This window comes from Rhopalosiphum maidis, chromosome 4 (assembly GCF_003676215.2).
Source record: "Rhopalosiphum maidis isolate BTI-1 chromosome 4, ASM367621v3, whole genome shotgun sequence".
NCBI lineage: Eukaryota > Metazoa > Arthropoda > Insecta > Hemiptera > Aphididae > Rhopalosiphum > Rhopalosiphum maidis.
This window is the reverse complement of record NC_040880.1, coordinates 39427372-39446456: the sequence shown is the minus strand read 5'-3', so window position 1 is coordinate 39446456 and position 19085 is coordinate 39427372. Positions and strand designations below refer to the sequence as shown.

Genomic DNA, 19085 nt, shown 5'->3' with positions numbered 1-19085 from the left:
ATCGTTAAAATCGCTTCCTATGTAATCGTCAAAATCGTAATCATTCGTATTTATCGATGAACCGTGTAGATACGGTGGTTCTTCTACGATGGAAATTGGAGCACATTTCAACGAACTAAAAAAATTAGTTGTTTTATCATCAGCGGTCGTCGTCGTTGGATTGTACACTTTAATCGGAGTCAAATAATAATGATCGTTGTAATTTTCATTGGCTATAGCGACGTGTTTATTGTTTTTTACGATCGGTGGTCGTGTTACGTTGGAATTAAGATGCATACCGTCCATGCGTTCGTGCCATGACGGAGTCACCGGACGTTTTAAACAAAACAATCGACATATCAAATTGTAATGAATTAAATTGTATTTATAGTACATTACAACGTTGATAACAATAAACATTAATAATAAAATTGTAGATATTATAATTGTATATTTGAAACGTTCAACAATGGTCATTATACCGGAGACGTTTGTAACGATTTTTGAAGTCTCGACGCCGTGATCTATATCCGAAACAGGTTTGATTTTATCGATCACTTTTGCCGACATCATTGCATTTGCTTCTATGGTATTCGACATAGTGGTCGTAGCGATTTTCAACGACTTTTTCGTCGTTGGTTTCTTTGTCGTCGTCGTTGTTGTCGTTGATTTCTTTGTCGTCGTCGTTGCTGTTGTCGTCGCCATCGCCATCAGTGTTGGCACCGGTTCTTGTTTCGATGTCTTATTCAAACGAGCCACCGGTGGTATTTCAAAATATTCTCTAACACAATACAACGATCCGTGAAACATGTCGTCTTTGTCAATATAACACACGTCTTCGATGTTGTTTATGTATTGTACGTTTGCGCATATTTCTCGATCCACATGTGCGGTACGACAATCGCACGAGTACTCGAAAGTTAACGAACGATCTCTAGCGTTGGACAAACATAATTTAAATTTTTTTAAATTTTTATAAGGCAGCCGTCCAAATTTTAATAAATCGTTTTGATGCAACAATTTAGTGTTGGCCATGTTCATTAATTGTAGATTTTGTAAAATTTTCGTATCATCAAACATTGTTCCGTCGGCTATGCGCGTCAACGGATTGTTTGAAATGTTCAACACTTTTAAATTCAGCATAAATCTAAAAGTGTTTATGGTCAAAACTTCGATTTCGTTAAACGATAAATCCAAAAATTCTATCGATGATTCCCCGGAAAAAAAATCAGCTTCTACTATTCTGAGCGGACTATGGTTCAACGAAAATGAAACCACGCGATCGCCACTGGTCAAATGTCCGCCGTCCAACACCGTACTGTCAAACGACTTGATGTATATATGTAAAACGTTTGAATTTATCATGGTGCGTGCATTGATTACGAAAAAAGCGGTTTCGCACTGTAAAGTGTTTAACGAATATAGACATTTACAATTTGTAGCGCATTTAACGTTACCGGATTGTTGACTATTGACGACGTCGACTGCATCGGTTATGATGGCGGCGTCAGTCAGGATGTATACCGAAATTGTTTGAATAAAAATTAAAAAACTAAAAACGAAACGAACCGAATCGCACGTGTACATTTTAATAGTGTTTTTTAATATGTTTTAATTTTTTAGTCACTCGCAAACGATTCGCGTATAACAACTTGTCGAGTATATCCTTCACGGTCGGCGCGCCGTTGGCGTTTGCGTCACGATTCTTATCGCACGGTTTTTTTATATCAATTTTCGTATCAGGCGCCTGTTCGATTTTCGCGTTTTCTTCGCACAAGCCGTCAAGTCGGTTTCGCAACAATGAAAACAAACGCTCGTTTGATCGCGTTTCGTCACCGCCGCCGTCCGATTTTACCAAATTGTAAACAAACGAAGAGACGCATTGAATTTTTACACTGTCGTCTTCGTTTTTATTAATCCGCCGATGCGTGTGTTTGTATTTATCGAAAAACTCCGTTTTCGAACATTTCAACGACACGTTGGACATATACTCGTGTTTGGTACCTGTAACACTGTTGTTGGCGTGTATGTTTGTCACGTTGTTCATACAAGTGTCGTTCAAGTCGGCCGCTTTATAGAACATGGAGTTTTTATCGGAAATCGTAAACGCCCGGACGTTGTGCTGTAAAAATTCATGAATCCACATAGCGCTATCGGTCTGTTCCAAAAGGGACAAAGCTAATATTGTGTTTTTCAGTTTTAACAAATTCGACATCGTTTCGGAGACACAGAAATCACGTTTCGCGGTTTCCTGATTCTTCGGTTCTATTATCGTAGTGCGTACACGTTGTTCGGTTATAAGTCGCCGTAGCGTGTTGTAACATCCGACGCGTTGTTCTCGGTTATCGGCCATGACGACGCCCAACGCGGCATGTTGTATATCGACCGCGCTCAACGGTATTTCGTAGTAAATATAATTTTCGTTTTTCGTGAATTTATCCAACAGTTCGGTTAAGTTTAAATCACGATTATCGGATAAATCGAAATTTAACAGAGTCGACACGAAATACTGAATGTTTCGCGGTATCTGAACCGAATTGATGTTATTAAAAGACGTGACTCGTGACACGGCTACATATAGACATTCGTACGTGGCCCGCGTCAATATCAACGAAACTCTATCGTAAATAGTCCGACCCTGCGCCATATAAATCGACATGTAAAACGCCGGATACAGTGGAAAGTTTATTAGGTTTCCGTGAGAATTCAAAGACGTATCGTTACCGTTGTTCAATAAATACGAACGGTGTTTTTCGAACACGACGTTGTTGCATTTTTGTTGTGTGATTATTTCGGTATGACCGTTTTGTAAACAAGACACCGTTATGGTTTTCAGAGTCCGGCCGTCGATTTCCGTCTCATAGTCGATTATCCGGCAAAGCGTGCGTTCACTGAAATCTCTTAAAAAATACAAGTTTCCCACGATTATTGGTAAATACACTAGATATTTACCGGGACAGTGTTTCATGGCTTCGAAGTACGATTGATCGTTATTAAAACTATTTAATTGATCCGATTGTGCTACGGCATTCATATAACGTTCCATGGGATACGGTATATACCTGTTACTGTTTTCGGACATGAGCACGCCTTGTACGAGTTCCGGCGAGTTCGTGTCACTTTCGATGATCCAAGGGTGCGTTGGTATTTTGTGTTCTTTTACGAGTTTGTCCAATAAATCGGACAACATATGGTGTTCCTTGGCCAATATAGTGTCTTGCACACTCGGCGGTATTATAATGTTTTTGTAGAATATGGCGCTGACTAGAGCGTATCCCCAAGCGTCCAATGTATTCGTAGACGCGTACCCACCAATCAGATTTATTATTTCATTGTAGGCGGTATCTTTACAACGTTCATTGCACGTTAGATAGAAATTCTTGTGCGCGAACGACGAGACTATATCGAACGCTGAACACGTACCGGAATGCGATGAATTGTGTATGTTTTGCAATTGATTCCGGTCTCCGCATATAACGGCCCCGATGCCGTGTTTACGCAACACAAACATGATGACGAGCAACAACGGTTTTGCTATTACCGTGTATTCGTCCAATATCAATAAACGCGATACGAATTTAGTAGTAGAACGCGTGATTCGAACACGTCTTATCAAATTAACTATTGTATTGAAGAAATGTTCTACGCTCATGTTGGCGTTCAATTGTTTTTCTAAAGCAATGTATTCGGTAAATCCGATTTTCAGCAAACGCATGATGAATTGGGCAACTGTATACCCGAACGTGCACAATCGATACCGGTCCACCAGATCGTGTTTGTATATGACGAGATTGGCTATGTCGTTTACGGACGACGCCAGATGATAAGCAATAGTCAACATTGTATAAGTCTTACCGGTACCCGGTCCGGCTTGCAACACGGTAATGTTGTTTCTATTATTTACGACGTAATCGAACACGGCGCGTTGTTCGTTGTTCAGGTTCTCTTTTTTGTACTCGGACAGTTGCGTTTTCAGATATTCCAATTCGTCGTTAAAATTGGTGTTTAATTTCTTGTGGCGTATTTGTACGATATCGTTGTACGGTATACTGTACCGATTTCCCGTGTATCGGTCCGTTATTATTTTCACGTCCATGTCTAGTTTTTTTGTAGCCTGACCTCCGGTGTTTTGATTTTTATCCTCAGATTTTTTCAAAATCTGCAATAACGCATCGTCATCCAAACCGTCAACAAAACTCGAATCACTGCTAAACGACACAGGTTCTTCGAATTCGTACATATTTTATGTGCATAGACTATATAAATAAAGTAAAAAAATTTTATGTATCGAGCCGAACGATTTACAAATCAACACTGATCACCAATTTGCGTATTCCGATATTTTTATAACACTGTTTCCGCCGTGTACAGCCAAGCGACTGAGTGTCAGACACGTTAACAATATGAATATAAATAAAAAAGCCAATATATATAAATTAAAACATGTCGCCAGTACAGATAACGACGCTAATGTCAAGGACGCCGTATTCAATATTTTATTAATCCGAACTCGACGCAAGAAATCCCGGTTATAACTCTCGTATGTTTTTAAATCGAATCTGGTGCGTCCGGCCAGAGCTTTTTTCGATTCCTTGTCGTAGATGAGATTGAAATCGGAATCCGATATTAATATTATATCACGTTTATTTATAAAACTACCTTCGCTGTTCACTTCTAAATTATCTAGATAAATGGATTTTTCCATTATTCCGATCAATTGCAATTGTAAAATTTCGTCGTCCGTTACGATGCTGTTGACGAGACTTTCAAACGTGAATTCGGCAACCGACACACCGAACTGATTTCGTAAAGCGGCCTCGCCGTTCAACATCAAGTCGTTTGGCAATTCTTTTGGAAACATATTATTGTAACCGTACGGATCCCATAGGGCAAATATAAAATCCAATACGTTCACGACGATCAACAACCAACCGACAACGGTAGCGGACATGGCCGTCGTTTTAGCCAACATCACAGCGGCTTTGCCGAACGTACGTAACGCTGTATGCGTCACCACGACCCGAGCCGTGCTCTGCATAACGCCTTTTAATACGCTTTTAGAAAACGCCGATTCCACGATCTTGTACAAATCGCGTGTTAGCGATTTTTGTACGTTTTCAATCACTTTGTACGAAAACCGTTTGACTTCGTCCAAGGAACGGTCGAACACCCAAGAAACACCCAAACTAGTCCAAAATTCCTCAGACTGTAACATTTTCATGAGATCCATCATTAATTTTTGTAACGTATCGTGCGCTTTTTCTAAAAACGGTTTGTCCGAAGCGTAGGAGGCGTTTGTCGATCTTTTTTTACGCACCGCCTCGGTTTCGACGGAGTCTAATACCTCTGACTTTATGCGATTACGCTGTTCCGCGTTCATGTCCACAACGTCCACCAACGGTGGCAGTACGAAATCAGAATTTACGTCGGCACGCCAACCAGTCAACGTGTGCTCGGTTCGCGGTTTTGTCGGTTTTTCCGGTAAGTTGTCGGGTAATCGTTTATGTATTTCGGTACTGTTCAATTTGCGTATCGATGATTTTACGGTATTTATAAACGACATGCCGACTACGGCGTCCAGACCCGTTTCCCACCATTCGTACGAACAATCACCACTGGCGTCAAGCGTCCGATCGTAGTACGCGCAATAGGCCGCGTTGTTTCTGTAATCAAACCCGCATCCGTAATCTCTATCGTTGGGCACACGCGAAAAACCGGTAGGCATGTCGTTTACACGGGTTTCGTATTTCGTTTGACTCCGGTAAAACGGTTTTTCCAAGTACGCAGTAATGACTTCGGGCACTATACGACACGAGTTTTTATGGTAGTTTAATCGCGGCATGTCTACGCTCCGCGAACCATCGGTTTCGTACGTTTTATTGGGTTTTACGTTAAAACACGCCGGTTGACATTGTACGTCATACGAATCGTCTCCCACCCAATAATACGAAGCTTCCGAATCGGGAGTACACGGTTTGTGTTCCGTCGTACGGTTGCACGATAACTTGGCACATAGACGCGGGCCGATCTTGACGTCCAACACCCGACATTTATCGGCCAGCGTTGGCGGTATATAATAATCGAGGTCGGTCGCCGGACGATCAGTCACTATCAAATAACTAGTCAAGTGCGGTCTTTTTTTCAACATCAATTCCAACAACCGTACTAGATAATTGTGTCGTGCGAATCGTTCCGCGTTGAACAAATCCTTTTGCGTAAACGACACCACCGTGTCGTCGTCGACATCATCAGCAATGGCCATGTCGAAATTGGATCAAGTTATGTCCGACGTGATACGCGACGCCAAGAGTATGGTGTTGTGCGTCGACGGTACGTCTTGTTGTAAAAAGACTTCTATATTAGCAGCTACGGGTATCCCGGACGTGTTAAAAGTCCAGAAAAATCGAAAATTCATAAACGCAAACTCGTACGCACCGTCCATGTTGGGATACATCAGTACCGGTATATTGGATATAATGTCCGTGACGAAACCTAAATTCATGGACCGGTCTCCGTTGAACGTGTTGGAATGGCATTTTTTGTGGAAGTTTATGGATAAGTTTTATAAAATGTTTGATAACGTGGTGCCCGATGTCGAAAACAACGAAGCGCATATCGACTTTTTCAACGAATTCGACCGAGTGTTTACCGATTTAAAAAACTATTGTTATATATACAGTCGTTGGTTGGATGTGGTTTGCATCATTGACAGTAACCTGGACCGATGCGACAGCGCCCGTATGCGAAGGAACATTGGAACGGATTACGAACGATCGAATTGGAAATTCTATACGTTTATGCAAAACCGCATGTATTCGGTATTGTACAAGTGCATAGATTTAGCATGGTTCGATTCGGAAAACATGGGATGCGCCGAAGTGGTCGTTATTATATCCACTTATTTGAGAAACGCGATTACTAGATTTCCGAAATTGTCTCAACGGCATCACGGACGTGTGGATTTCGCTTTACCCGTGCCCGTGGGCGATGTCGATTTCACGTTGAAAAACTATTCTACTTTTGTTTACCGAGAAATCATTAGACAGAGTGCTCAGAACACGATACGTCAAAACGTGGAAAATCAATCGTCTTGGGAATTCGATATCAATAGCGTTCCACAGATAACAAATATATATAAATTACCCAACGATCGAAGCTTCGAACTCGAGCCATTCGACGAGCCTAAAACGCCTGTCCATTATAATGTTGATGAGGATTTTGAAAATTTGTTTATGTGTGATTTACATAGTATTCGTTTTGATTAAATAAATCATATAGTTATACATATAAAATTGTTGTTGTTTTTTATTTACGTAATATATATAGAATTATGGCTTGTGTGGGTCCCATTACGGGAAACGATCGAAAATTCGATTGTTTTCTACCGTTGTACGAAGACGACGTGTCTAATAACGATCGTTATGGTATGCGTTTTAATATAAACACGAACACGAATGTCGAAACGCATTTCATGAACGTCGATAAACTACAAGACGATCTAGAAAAAACCGTAATGGTTGTAGACCGGCATATTGATAATTTTAAAAAACATATGAAATCCGTACACAACGAATTTTATAAAAATTTTAACATAAACACCGTTACAAATCAACAGATAGCGCGTTTGAGCAAAGCCGTAAACATTACGAATCAAACGTTTTCGGCGTTGGATTTATGGTTAACGACGTTCAACGATCACGTTTACGATTTATATGTCGAGATTGAAAAGTATCAAAATTCTAAAACTAAAATGATACTAATACGAAATAAAATAAACCATCAAGACCGATCCGTACGCGCGGATCCCGTAGTAAAGTTCAAAAGAGACGAATCGTTTAAACAGACCGTACAAAGCGAACGGAATCGGTTGGTGAACATAGAGAATACTATACGATCTAAATTGTACAATCTGAACAATTATTACGGATCATTCGAACGCGGTCTCATACCGGTCGATCGGAAATCCGATAGAACTATAAATCTCAAAAACATATTAAAGGTTGCTGATATGATATACGGAACGTCGACAAAACTCCGGGATCTACAGTTGAAAATTATAGACAACATAAACAGTAAACCGGTATCGATCGTGTACCGCAACGAGCGCGTTCCCAACGTATACGACCGCGTATCCCGACCGTTAAAGTATACAAAAGATCCAGACGTCATCGTCACCGATAACAAACCCGAAAAAATGGACACGTCCGAGCCGCGGACATCGGAAAAGATGGACACGTCCGAGCCTTCGGTTTTTTCTAACTTAGTTTTTAGACCCGAAGGCGAGGACGGCGAGTCTCTGCGCGTGATCTCTAAACCGACGACGGCGTCCCGGCAAAAAGTCGTAGACGTATGGATGAATCAGGTACGCGACGTCCAATCGTTATTGGACGATCGCGAATCGGATCTCGATGAAAACATATCTAGTGTACGTAATATAGAAAAACAGTTAAACCCTATGATCAGAGATCGTGTCGATTTACAGTTCGAAAAGAATAAAAATCTAGACAAAATAAACGTCCAATTACACGATAACGTAAACGAATCATATATCGAAGAACGGTTACAGTTGCAGGCCGCCGAACTTTTGAAAAAGCACAAACGAGAGTTGGCCGAAAATGAATTAAAAATACAACTATTGGAAAAAAAGTTAAACGAATCGATAAAGAGTACGACGTCGTTCCGGAAGCAAAACATTTCTTTAGAGCAGACGTTAAACGAACACGTAATCGAATCCAATCAAATATTGAAGGACTTGCAAAAAAAACTAGACGATCGCGAACAACGGATAACGGACTTACGGTCTAAACTAAAAGAAACTTCGGTGAATCTACACTCGTTGGAAAACAGTCGGGAATTGAACGAAGTTGCCCTGGACTCTGAGTTGATTGATAAAAACAAAACTATAAACGAATTACGGCATCGATGTGATTCGCTGAACCGGACAATAGACTTGCAGAACAATGAAACGCAAATTTTAATTGCTAAAATAGAAGAAGAACAGCGTAAGAACAAAGCGCTTGCGACCAGGTTGAACGAAACTCGGATCGAAAAATCGGAAATAGAACAACGTTCCGAATACGAATTGAATCAATTACGGGAACAAGAGCAGATACTCAAATCGCAATTGAACGATACGAAAACCCGTATCGATGTTTTGGACAAAGAATTGCAGAAATCTTCTGAAACTCAGTATTCGGAACAACAGGCGGCGTTTGCGGTACAGTACGAAAGTCTAAAAAACAAATACGAATTGCAAGAAGCGCGGTTGAACAATGAGATACGGGAACACATGCAACAAACCGAAAACGAAGTTCTGAAAAACACGAAATATATAGAGGACCGTATGAACAAAAAAATAGAAGATATCACGTTACAGAAAGCCGAATTGGAATATAAATACGCTATAGCGCTGCAGAAGATAAAAGAAAACGAAAACTTGGAAGAATATCCGGCGGAAAATGAACAATTACGCGCCGTTATTCGTGAAAAGGACCGAGACATTGAAAACCTAAACAGTGCTTTAGCTGAATTGAAAAACACCGTACGGGTTATGAATACCGACGACGTTTATCAACAAACCGCGCCCGCGTTCGACGAATCGATTGACGTCACCGAACTTTTATCAAAATCGCACGAACAATCGGAACCGACCTCGTCGTCGAAAACCAAAAAATATACTAAAAATCGAAAATCTCCGTACGTTGTTGTGGAATCGAAAACAAAACATGCGCCGACCGCCGTTTCTAACAAACCGTCGAACCGCGATGGAGACGCGCGACGTATATTGCAACAGACCGTAGATGCGGTCGTCGAAACGGCGCGTACGTCTACGGACGACGGCGAGATCCATTTGTACACGGAAACCAATCCGATTTCCGTAAACGCATTGAGAACGCTCGTAAATAAATTATGGACGTACGTACAGGGTTTCGATCGCGCTACAGACGCTTATGACATAAAACGCGAACACGCTGTGAGTTTAATCAAATTTAACGATTTTAAAACATCGAATCCATCGTCCGAAGAAATTAATAATTTCGAACCTACCATGTTATTTGATAACATGAACAATGGTGTATTCGCTTCGACACAAACCCTGTTCGTTATAAGTCAACACTGGTTGTATTACGAACCGACGGCTCAGTTTATACACGCGTGTTACGAGAAAGCGTGTTGGTTCGTTTTGTCCGCGAGTTCGGTAAATCGATATATAGAAGATACCGTGAATAATAGTCCCGACAGAGTTTACGAACGATACGAACGCGATGTCGGCGACCGTTATAAATTCATATCGCTCGGATATGTTATAAACAACATACCAGTAAACGATACACACAACGTGAGCCGATTCAAGGAATTGCATCAACGGTATATTAAAAAAATTAGAGAACTCCCATGATATATTTTTTGTAACGATAGTGCATGTATATACATATATTATGGAATTGTATATCGTGTTTTCTACTCGTGGCGGCGGTACGGTGTTTTTACCGACAAACCGACATGATTCGGAAAAATATAAACACGTGATACAGACAATCGACGATCGCAAACAAACGCTGCGCACATGCGACGTAGGCACGTGCTCGAGTTTTGCAGAATGTCCGAACATTTTGTGCATAATAGATCGATATGACGGTGAATCTGAGAGTCGTTTAAAATTTAAATCGATATTCGATTTGATAAAATCATTAAAACCTAAATTTGAAAAAATCGTAATGTTTTTACCAAAATTGCATAATCATTATATTAAAAACAGTAAATACACGACAGCGTTGTTAAACGAAAATATACATATTTTATTTATATAATAATCATATACAATATCATTTAAATGTTTACAAACTGATAAATGGTACCCTGGTTGTCGTTTACAAAATACGCGTTTTTAAAAGTGGGATAACCTCGTTGGAACACTATGTTTAAACCGTGCGATTTGAAAAAATCTATAGTCTTGTCCCATTGACCGGTGAACGCCGCATTGTCGATTTTCAATGGAAACGTCAGTCCGTTGCACGTGAAACCGACGACAATCATGTTTATATTTTTCAGAGTTTCATGTAATCTGGATTCGTGATCTCTCGTTATGTAATTGGTTTTTTTCATAGATCCACGATAATAGGCAAACCATACAGCATGACGCGGAATAACGAACCAATACGATCCCGTATAAATTGTATTTTTTCTAATTTTCTCAAACGTGTACGTCAGAGATTTGGTGTGCAGGTCTCGACAGTCCAAGATAACTCGATTTTGACGCGTAAACGAAGCAAACGTGTATAGGGTTTCGATAATCGATATATGATAGCATTTTATGTTTTTTATAAAATCTTCGGGTGTTATGTGCTTAGACGACATGTACATGATCATTTCGTCAAAATACGCTACTGATATGGATCCGTTATTGACGAACAAGTGACTACACGCTTTTATACCATATTTAGCGTGCACCGACAGATTTTTTGGTAATTTTATAAACGATTGGCTGCACGCCAATAGTTTTTGTTCAAAATTCTCAATTTCGATTATGCCCTCGAATTGATAAACAAATAAATGATATTGTGATCGAGCGTAATATTTTGCAAAATTCATCAATAAAATATTGATACCAACGTTTGATAATTTTGTGTTGATTTTTGAATACTGTAAAGCTTTGTCGTATAAAATACGGTTCAGACGATATCCGCTTACGGCAGCTCGTCTGTTTGCGTCCATAGTTAAACGTGTATCGGAATCCGCGTCGTCGATCAATGTCACGCATTCATCGAAACCCGGAGATTTTGTCATTTTGATAATTTGATATAGAAAAACTTGTTCGTCAACGTCCAATGTGGCCAAAAACGAACATAGACCTACAAGTATAAAAAATTATATATTTACTTTAAACTGTACGTGTATAAGGCTCGGTCATTATTGTTTTTACAAAATTCTTTTAAACGTATAAACGTTTCGTAATAATTTTTTTTATTTAATTTTGTCGTCGTATCGTGACCGTCGCCGTCACCATCATCAACAACACAAGCATCATCCCGGTACACGTAATCGATACAGTTTACGATGTTTATTTGAATTTCGTTCATAGTCATATTAAAATGTTTCAACATGTACGCTATATCGAAAATTGGAGTACGCATAATCTTTGCAAAATATCGATAAACATGGTATTGGGCTACTTGGTAATTTAAATTTTTGCTCATCGTCGTATCCGACACACCGCCTCGCAGCAACAACAAATGTCCGAGTAGATGCAAATCGCTACAGATCATTATCAACGTAGGAGGACTTGGTTTTATTTTTTCGAAATATGTCAACGTCTCCAAGAGATGTGATCCCAGTGCCAGTGTATTCAATTTTTCGTATACCTCGTTCTCGGAATCCATAGACATTGTACAATTTCGGTATTCGTACATTAAATAGTGCACGAAATAAAATCTCAAGTTCGAATAACGGTCTCGGTCCCATATCGCGGGCGCAGTTGTTTTTGCGTCGTCGTCGCCGCCGTCACAATCTTCGGAAATAATGCGGTGATTGATGTAATGCAACGCGTTCATTATATAAAAATTGTAATCGGATCCGGACGTGACGTTTGGACAATATACGTTTATTTTGCAATACGCACGATTTACGTTTTTTGTCATGGTACTCTTACCCGTACCGTTCATGCCGTCTATGCATATCACGCGGTGCTCGTTGAACGATTGTATGGGTTTCAGATATTCCGTTAAATTTACAGTTTCTTTAACGCCAAGTTGCTTACGTCTACTATCGTCCGGATACACGCACAATGGGTATTCCACGTCGGTACCCGACAACAGCATTCGCTTCAAATCCCACGACAATCGTTGTCGAGATTTTGATTTTTTCGCAATCGTTTGGGCTCCGTTTTCCGTGTCGTCGATCTTTCGTTTTACGAGAGTCTCGTCGTCGACGGAAAGCGTTCGTATCGGTAAAGGTTTCAATACCGTCGTTATATTTTTTTCGTCGAGATGGCGCATCATGTTTTGATGAGTCGTTGACGGAGACGGCGGCGACTTAAAACCTTTAATAAATATAGTAGAAATTAAAATAAAAACACGCATACGTGAACGTTTATAGACTTACTGGGTTTATTGTTAATGGGAACACTCGTTGTTGTTGTTATCGTCGTCGTCGGTGGTAGCTGTGACAACGGCATGTCTGTAAAATATGCCGAACTCGAACAATCGAAACTTGATACTATATAAAAATCCTATAAACACGCAAGGATCATTTGTATATTCGACAAATTATGATTGTAAAATAAACGAACCTGTAGAACGTATACTGACTGTGGACACGGCGAACAGTGAAAATGCGGTAAAAATTTATGTTTTCGGAGTACCAGATGGTGTTTCACCGTACGTCAACGAAGCAATGATCCCGGACAACACGGTTCGTCGTTTATATATATTTTCGAACAAGGCGCTCTCGCCGAATGATCAGAAATTGATAGCGTCCTATTACAAAGGGATCTTATACGAAATACCTGTACTAGATACGCCGATTTTTCAATTGGATTTAACCAAAACCCAACGACCGACGTTTAACTTTTACATTATGGACGATCGTTTGATCGGCGATAGGTCGACTTTTATGGAATATAGATATTTTAGCAAACGTACACAACCGGCCAACATGTTATTGGACATGCACAACGGTAAAGTTTATCAATTCGTATTGCCCGATACCGTACCGTGTCCCATTACGATTATGATGCCCGAAAATTTTATCGTTAATCCGACTCAGAAACGAGCAGTTGTAGAAATATCTCCCGGAATTTTAATACATTTGTTTAGTAAACATTTCATGATATCACCCAACAAAATAGTAACTCGATGCGTCGACGGTTATGAAATAAATACCGTGACCGATGCTCGTATACTCGATACGGTGCATTTATTGTCTTATGTTAAAGATTGTTTCGCCCGTATGGGTTTTTTAAACGTGTACGGAGCTAGTGTTCGACAATGCGTAGCTTACGATTCATATTGTACGGCTGTAGTCGGTGAATATTCAGACGTAAATGTATAAATATTATTTTTTTTCAGTCAAAACGACATATTACTTGCATACATTATAAACGCTCCGGGACCAAAGAACGAGCAAGTATAAATATTGAATTACGTGATGTGTATATATATATGTTTTATTTAAAAAGTACATAATTGTTTACAATCAATAATACATGTTAAAAACATATAAACTATACAATGTTTGTGTGTGCCATCATGATTGTTTAGTTGACTGGTACGTATTCAATACAGTTCTCGTTCTATTGAACAAAAAAACAATCATAATTTTAATTATGTTATTGTATAACGTAAATAATACATTTACCGAATCGAGGTGTATGGTTCTTGTTTTATTGTCATCTTAGTCTGATTTTGATTTGATAAATATAAATATCGTTTTAAACAACTCCATTTAGAAACACTTTTTGAATACAACTGTGGTTCCGACAAGTTTGCGAACGCTGGATATTTTTTCAACATGATGATGTATACGTACTATAAACTGAGCAAATGCGACACTTGATATCGGGTATCTGAACTAAAACTGTCATACCGTTTTTAAATTTTAGGTATATTTAATGTTGTCGATTTTTTAGGTATGGGTACTTTTATTGCTTACACTGGGTAAATATTAATGTGACAGTTCATAACGAATAATACTGATACGTGAACATTTTTTATGATGTGGTGGGGATACCGAACTCTGTATAAATACACGTGCGGGCTCGCGCGCGCGACAGACTCTGTCCAGTAGTTTGGTCGAGAACAGAGTCTCTCCCGGGTCGGGTGACGGCGTCCTCTGTCCATGTATAATATATATATATAAAAGAGAGGAAAGGGAAAAGATAATACTGTAATAATAATAATAATAATAATAATTTTCAGGAAAGTTTTTTCCGACGAGACCCACGAACATTCACGTTATGTGGCACGTTGTATGATATACGGTGTCTGACCGTAGAAACTATCATGTACCACTTGATATTCATGTCCACGAATGATAATAATAATAATAATTTTCCACAAAAGTTTTTTTCGGTTACGCCGATCGTAACATGCGTTATGTGGCATGTTTTATGATATACGACGATGATACTAATAATACACCACCGACACCGTACCATGCGCGTTATGTGGTACACGGTGTTTTGTACAGTCATATATCGTAAAACGTGTCACATAATATCACTACACATGTAATAATACCTGGTACAAAATAATAATTTACGTACGTAATAATTTTTAGGAAAGTTTTTTCCGACGAGACCCATGAAAAATCCACGTTATGTGTCTCACGGTCGGTTTTGCGCCATCGGACCGTAGGAACCACCGTGTACCACTTGACGTCAACGTCCACTGTAGCCGTGCGCGTTATGTGGTACACGGTGGTTCCGACGGTCCGACACAGCATATCGTAAAACGTGCCACATGATGCGGTAACCGATCGGTGTAGCCGAGAAAAAATTTTTCTAAAAATTATTATTATTATTATTGAACGTCAAGTGGTACACGGTCGGGTTTACGGCGACGGGCTGTAGAAACCACCTCGTATGGCGTAACGTGAGTGTTCGTGGGGTCTCGTCGGAAAAACTTTCCTGAAAAATTACTATTATTATTATTACAGTATTATCGTTTCCCTTTCCTCTCTCCTCTCTCTTTTATATATATATTATACATGGACAGAGGACGCCGTCACCCGACCCGGGAGAGACTCTGTTCTCGACCAAACTACTGGACAGAGTCTGTCGCGCGCGCGAGCCCGCACGTGTATTTATACAGAGTTCGGTATCCCCACCACATCATAAAAATCAGTATCCCTACTAAAATTATAAAATTAAATTAAAAAAATATTATTATTACGTTTACGAGCGCGTTTTACGATATACGCGTATACAGACTACGTACGTTCCGACGAATATAGTATTATATTTCTTACGTAATATAGTACCATATTCAATTTCTATACCATTGTTTTAGAGTAAAATAATAATAAAATGTTGAAATTGGCATTCCTTTTGATTTGTTGTATCCATTATTTCCATCAAGCTTTTGCCGACGATTGTGAAGTATTTGTGTGGAAACAACAAGATGAACAATATTGTTTAAACGGCACTAGAGTTGGAACTTCGAACGAGTGTCGTAACGAAAACGGGACGTGTGTGTCGAATCCGATGGACAATTTCAATACGGAGATATTATCGGTTGTAGAACCGGATCGCCGCATCATGATATGCAGATGTTTATCGATTTAGGACGTACCGGTAAAGTTATAAGCGTCACGCCAAATAACGTTGGTGTATGGCTGACAAACGGGAAAATGCCTTATCGTAAATGCATTTTAATGAACGAATTTTATGAAAGGTTGATGAAATATGACAGTCCGATTTCCTGAGATTGCTATAATATGTGCTCGTTAAAATATGTCGTCGATACAAAGATGAAAAAATTAAAATAAAGTAAAACCGCGTACTTTGATCGTTTTGGCTCCAATGACTTACGTATTTCCGTTGTACGATACGTACAACGAACTATTTTTTTTTGCCTTTATTAGATCATTTTATTTTTCAACTAGATTTTCTAAACACCATCGTGTAATGTCCACTATTATATTACTACTATAATAATATATGTTTCACACCGTGCACGGACCTCCACATTTCCAACACCCATTACATTCATCGTCGCGTGTACAAGATACATATGCATAACTTTGAGAGTATGTTTTGGTTGTATAGCACCATTGATTTCCTATGCTGCAATAAGACCAGCAACGATTGTTATGACAACCAAATTCACGACACGACTGATCGGCTGCTCTTGAAATCACTGATATCAAACCTCCAGAGGCAGCGGTTATTCCTCCAATTGACGCTACAACTGGTGCAAATGGGCCTGTAGCCAACGATCCTGCGGCTATAATACCACCGGTAGCTGCTATTACATCTCCGGCTGCAGCAGCTCCTTGAGCTTTATAATCCGTTTCTGATTTTTGCTTTTTTATGATATGCCCGGATACCATTATCGAAGGATGGAGAGCTTGGATGCTGTATATCAATACAGCAACAGCAAACATATTTTCAAATTTGAGGAGTGCCATTTTTTATATTTGTATACCTATATTACTATGATATATTATAACACGATCGAACTTTCCTGAAAAAACGGGCGACGACCGAGACCGCGTGAGATTTTTTCCCCTTCTCTCTCTTATATATATATTATACTGGACAGAGTACGACGTCACCCCGACCCGGGAGAGACTCTGTTCTCGACCAAACTACTGGACAGAGTCTGTCGCGCGCGCGAGGCCGCACCGGTATTTATACGGGTTTTCGTAGTCCCCACCACGACCACCACCACCAAAATTATTATTACGCTTACGGCACATTTTTTTGATATACGGTTTCGAGCCGTACGAAACACCATGTACCACTTGCCGCGCACGGCTACTGTAGACGTTGACGGCAACTGGTACACGGTGGTTCCGACGGTCCGATTCCGTATTTCGAATCACGTATTCATTGAACGATATCTATAGTAACCGGTTTTGTCGTTAGGTCACGCGCTGGTGTGCGTATATGCGTCGGACCGTTTGTATATAAAGCGATCGTGTTCGACGATCTCGCATCAGTGTTCGTTGCGAGTGTTTCTAGAAAACATGTACGCACACACCTATATATATGACACTCGTTCATCAGTCTGTTGTACGCTGTTGTATATTGTTACCATGATACATGCGCTAGTGTTTTTCATGATCACAGAATGTATATTCGTAAAAATCCATGCACCGGATTACGTTCCGCAGAAGTGACTGAACGTGTGTACGTTTGACTTAGTGCGCAGATGGCATGGTTCCAGAGACCCAAGACTGCCTTCGGGCACGCGGGTCCCGTGTTACGGGTGTATCGCTATTAGCTGCCCGTCTCACGTGCCACAACAATGGTCTTACAATACATACGTTCAGATCCGAATCCGATCATGTTCGGTGGCTGCGATGTCGTTGAATGACATACGTTTCTGTTATGAAATCGTGCGTTACATGGTGTACTATACAATTGTTGCGATGATTGGTGCTCGTACGAGGCGATGATGTCAAGATCATGCGAGCGAAAAAAATTATACATTAGACATTGCCGCTGTATCTATTATGGCTGTAAAACTGGGTAATTCGATTAAACTCATCAAGAACATTTTATCGAAATTGTAATACATTTGATCGTGTATTCGGTTTTCGAAACGTTTTATGAGTTTTTCGTATTCCGAATACGATATAGACTTTGTAAAATTACCATGTTGTTTTATTTGATCGCACAGGAATTGAGCCCGTTCCCGTGCCGTTTCGAATTTACACACCGTGACCAACATATTGTTTTTATTGTAATTTGTAATTAAATCAGATATCAATTGTCTTGTACACGGGTTGTGTTTCCAATGACTCAATATACGACTACGGACTATGCAATCTATCATAAAACTTATAATGTTGGTATCCACGTACGATAGATAATTACCACGTACCGGTATACCGTGACTTTCCAACACTAGGTATAAAACGCATATATTGATCAACTTCGATGTATAGTTACATACACGATTTGGTTTAAACAGCAGACTTTCTTTAAATTTTTGCAATATATAATACATTTGGTTAAGGTCAGTTTCGCCCGTCGTTTGTTTTACGTACAAACGTTCGTCTTCGTTACATATTTGTGAATAAAAATGATATCCGTTTACAGGTTGTTCGTACGTGTTTACTAGTAATCCCGTATTTGGATCTGTTTCATAGTGCCGGATCGTGTTGAACGATATCGTTTCGTGCGATATGTCTATAAATATATCGTCTACGTCCAATTGACTTTGGAAATTTCCAAATTCCTGTAACGTTGACAGTATCGCTTTTATTTGTTTGTATATAACGTTATCGACATTGTCGTTGTTTTCTAAATCTGTGTTTTCCATACCGGTTTCTTTAGATTTTAACAATTTTACTAGTTTCGGACAGATTTCTATTTGTTTGTCATTGTCTCCGGTTTCTATGTCTATAGACAATTCCAAAATCTCTAACAATTTGGCATA

The 19085-nt window shown here is 39.6% G+C and overlaps 3 protein-coding genes across 3 annotated transcripts; 1 reads left to right on the top strand and 2 right to left on the bottom strand.

The window, feature by feature from the left end:
- Positions 1–4280: 4280 nt before the first annotated feature.
- On the bottom strand, positions 4281–6241 carry LOC113558287. The gene is made up of 2 exons (XM_026963759.1): positions 4436–6241; positions 4281–4358 (listed from the first exon to the last, which is right to left on the bottom strand). The coding sequence occupies exons 1-2, from the start codon at positions 6239–6241 to the stop codon at positions 4281–4283; spliced, it is 1884 nt and encodes a 627-aa protein (XP_026819560.1).
- Positions 6242–7987: 1746 nt separating this feature from the next.
- Positions 7988–10638, top strand: LOC113558286 (myosin heavy chain, cardiac muscle isoform-like). Its single transcript, XM_026963758.1, has 2 exons — positions 7988–10177; positions 10606–10638. Exons 1-2 carry the CDS (start codon positions 7988–7990, stop codon positions 10636–10638), a joined length of 2223 nt encoding a protein of 740 aa, XP_026819559.1.
- A 6003-nt stretch (positions 10639–16641) lies between these two features.
- Positions 16642–17106, bottom strand: LOC113558285. Its single transcript, XM_026963756.1, has one exon. It carries the CDS (start codon positions 17104–17106, stop codon positions 16642–16644), a length of 465 nt encoding a protein of 154 aa, XP_026819557.1.
- Positions 17107–19085: the final 1979 nt, after the last annotated feature.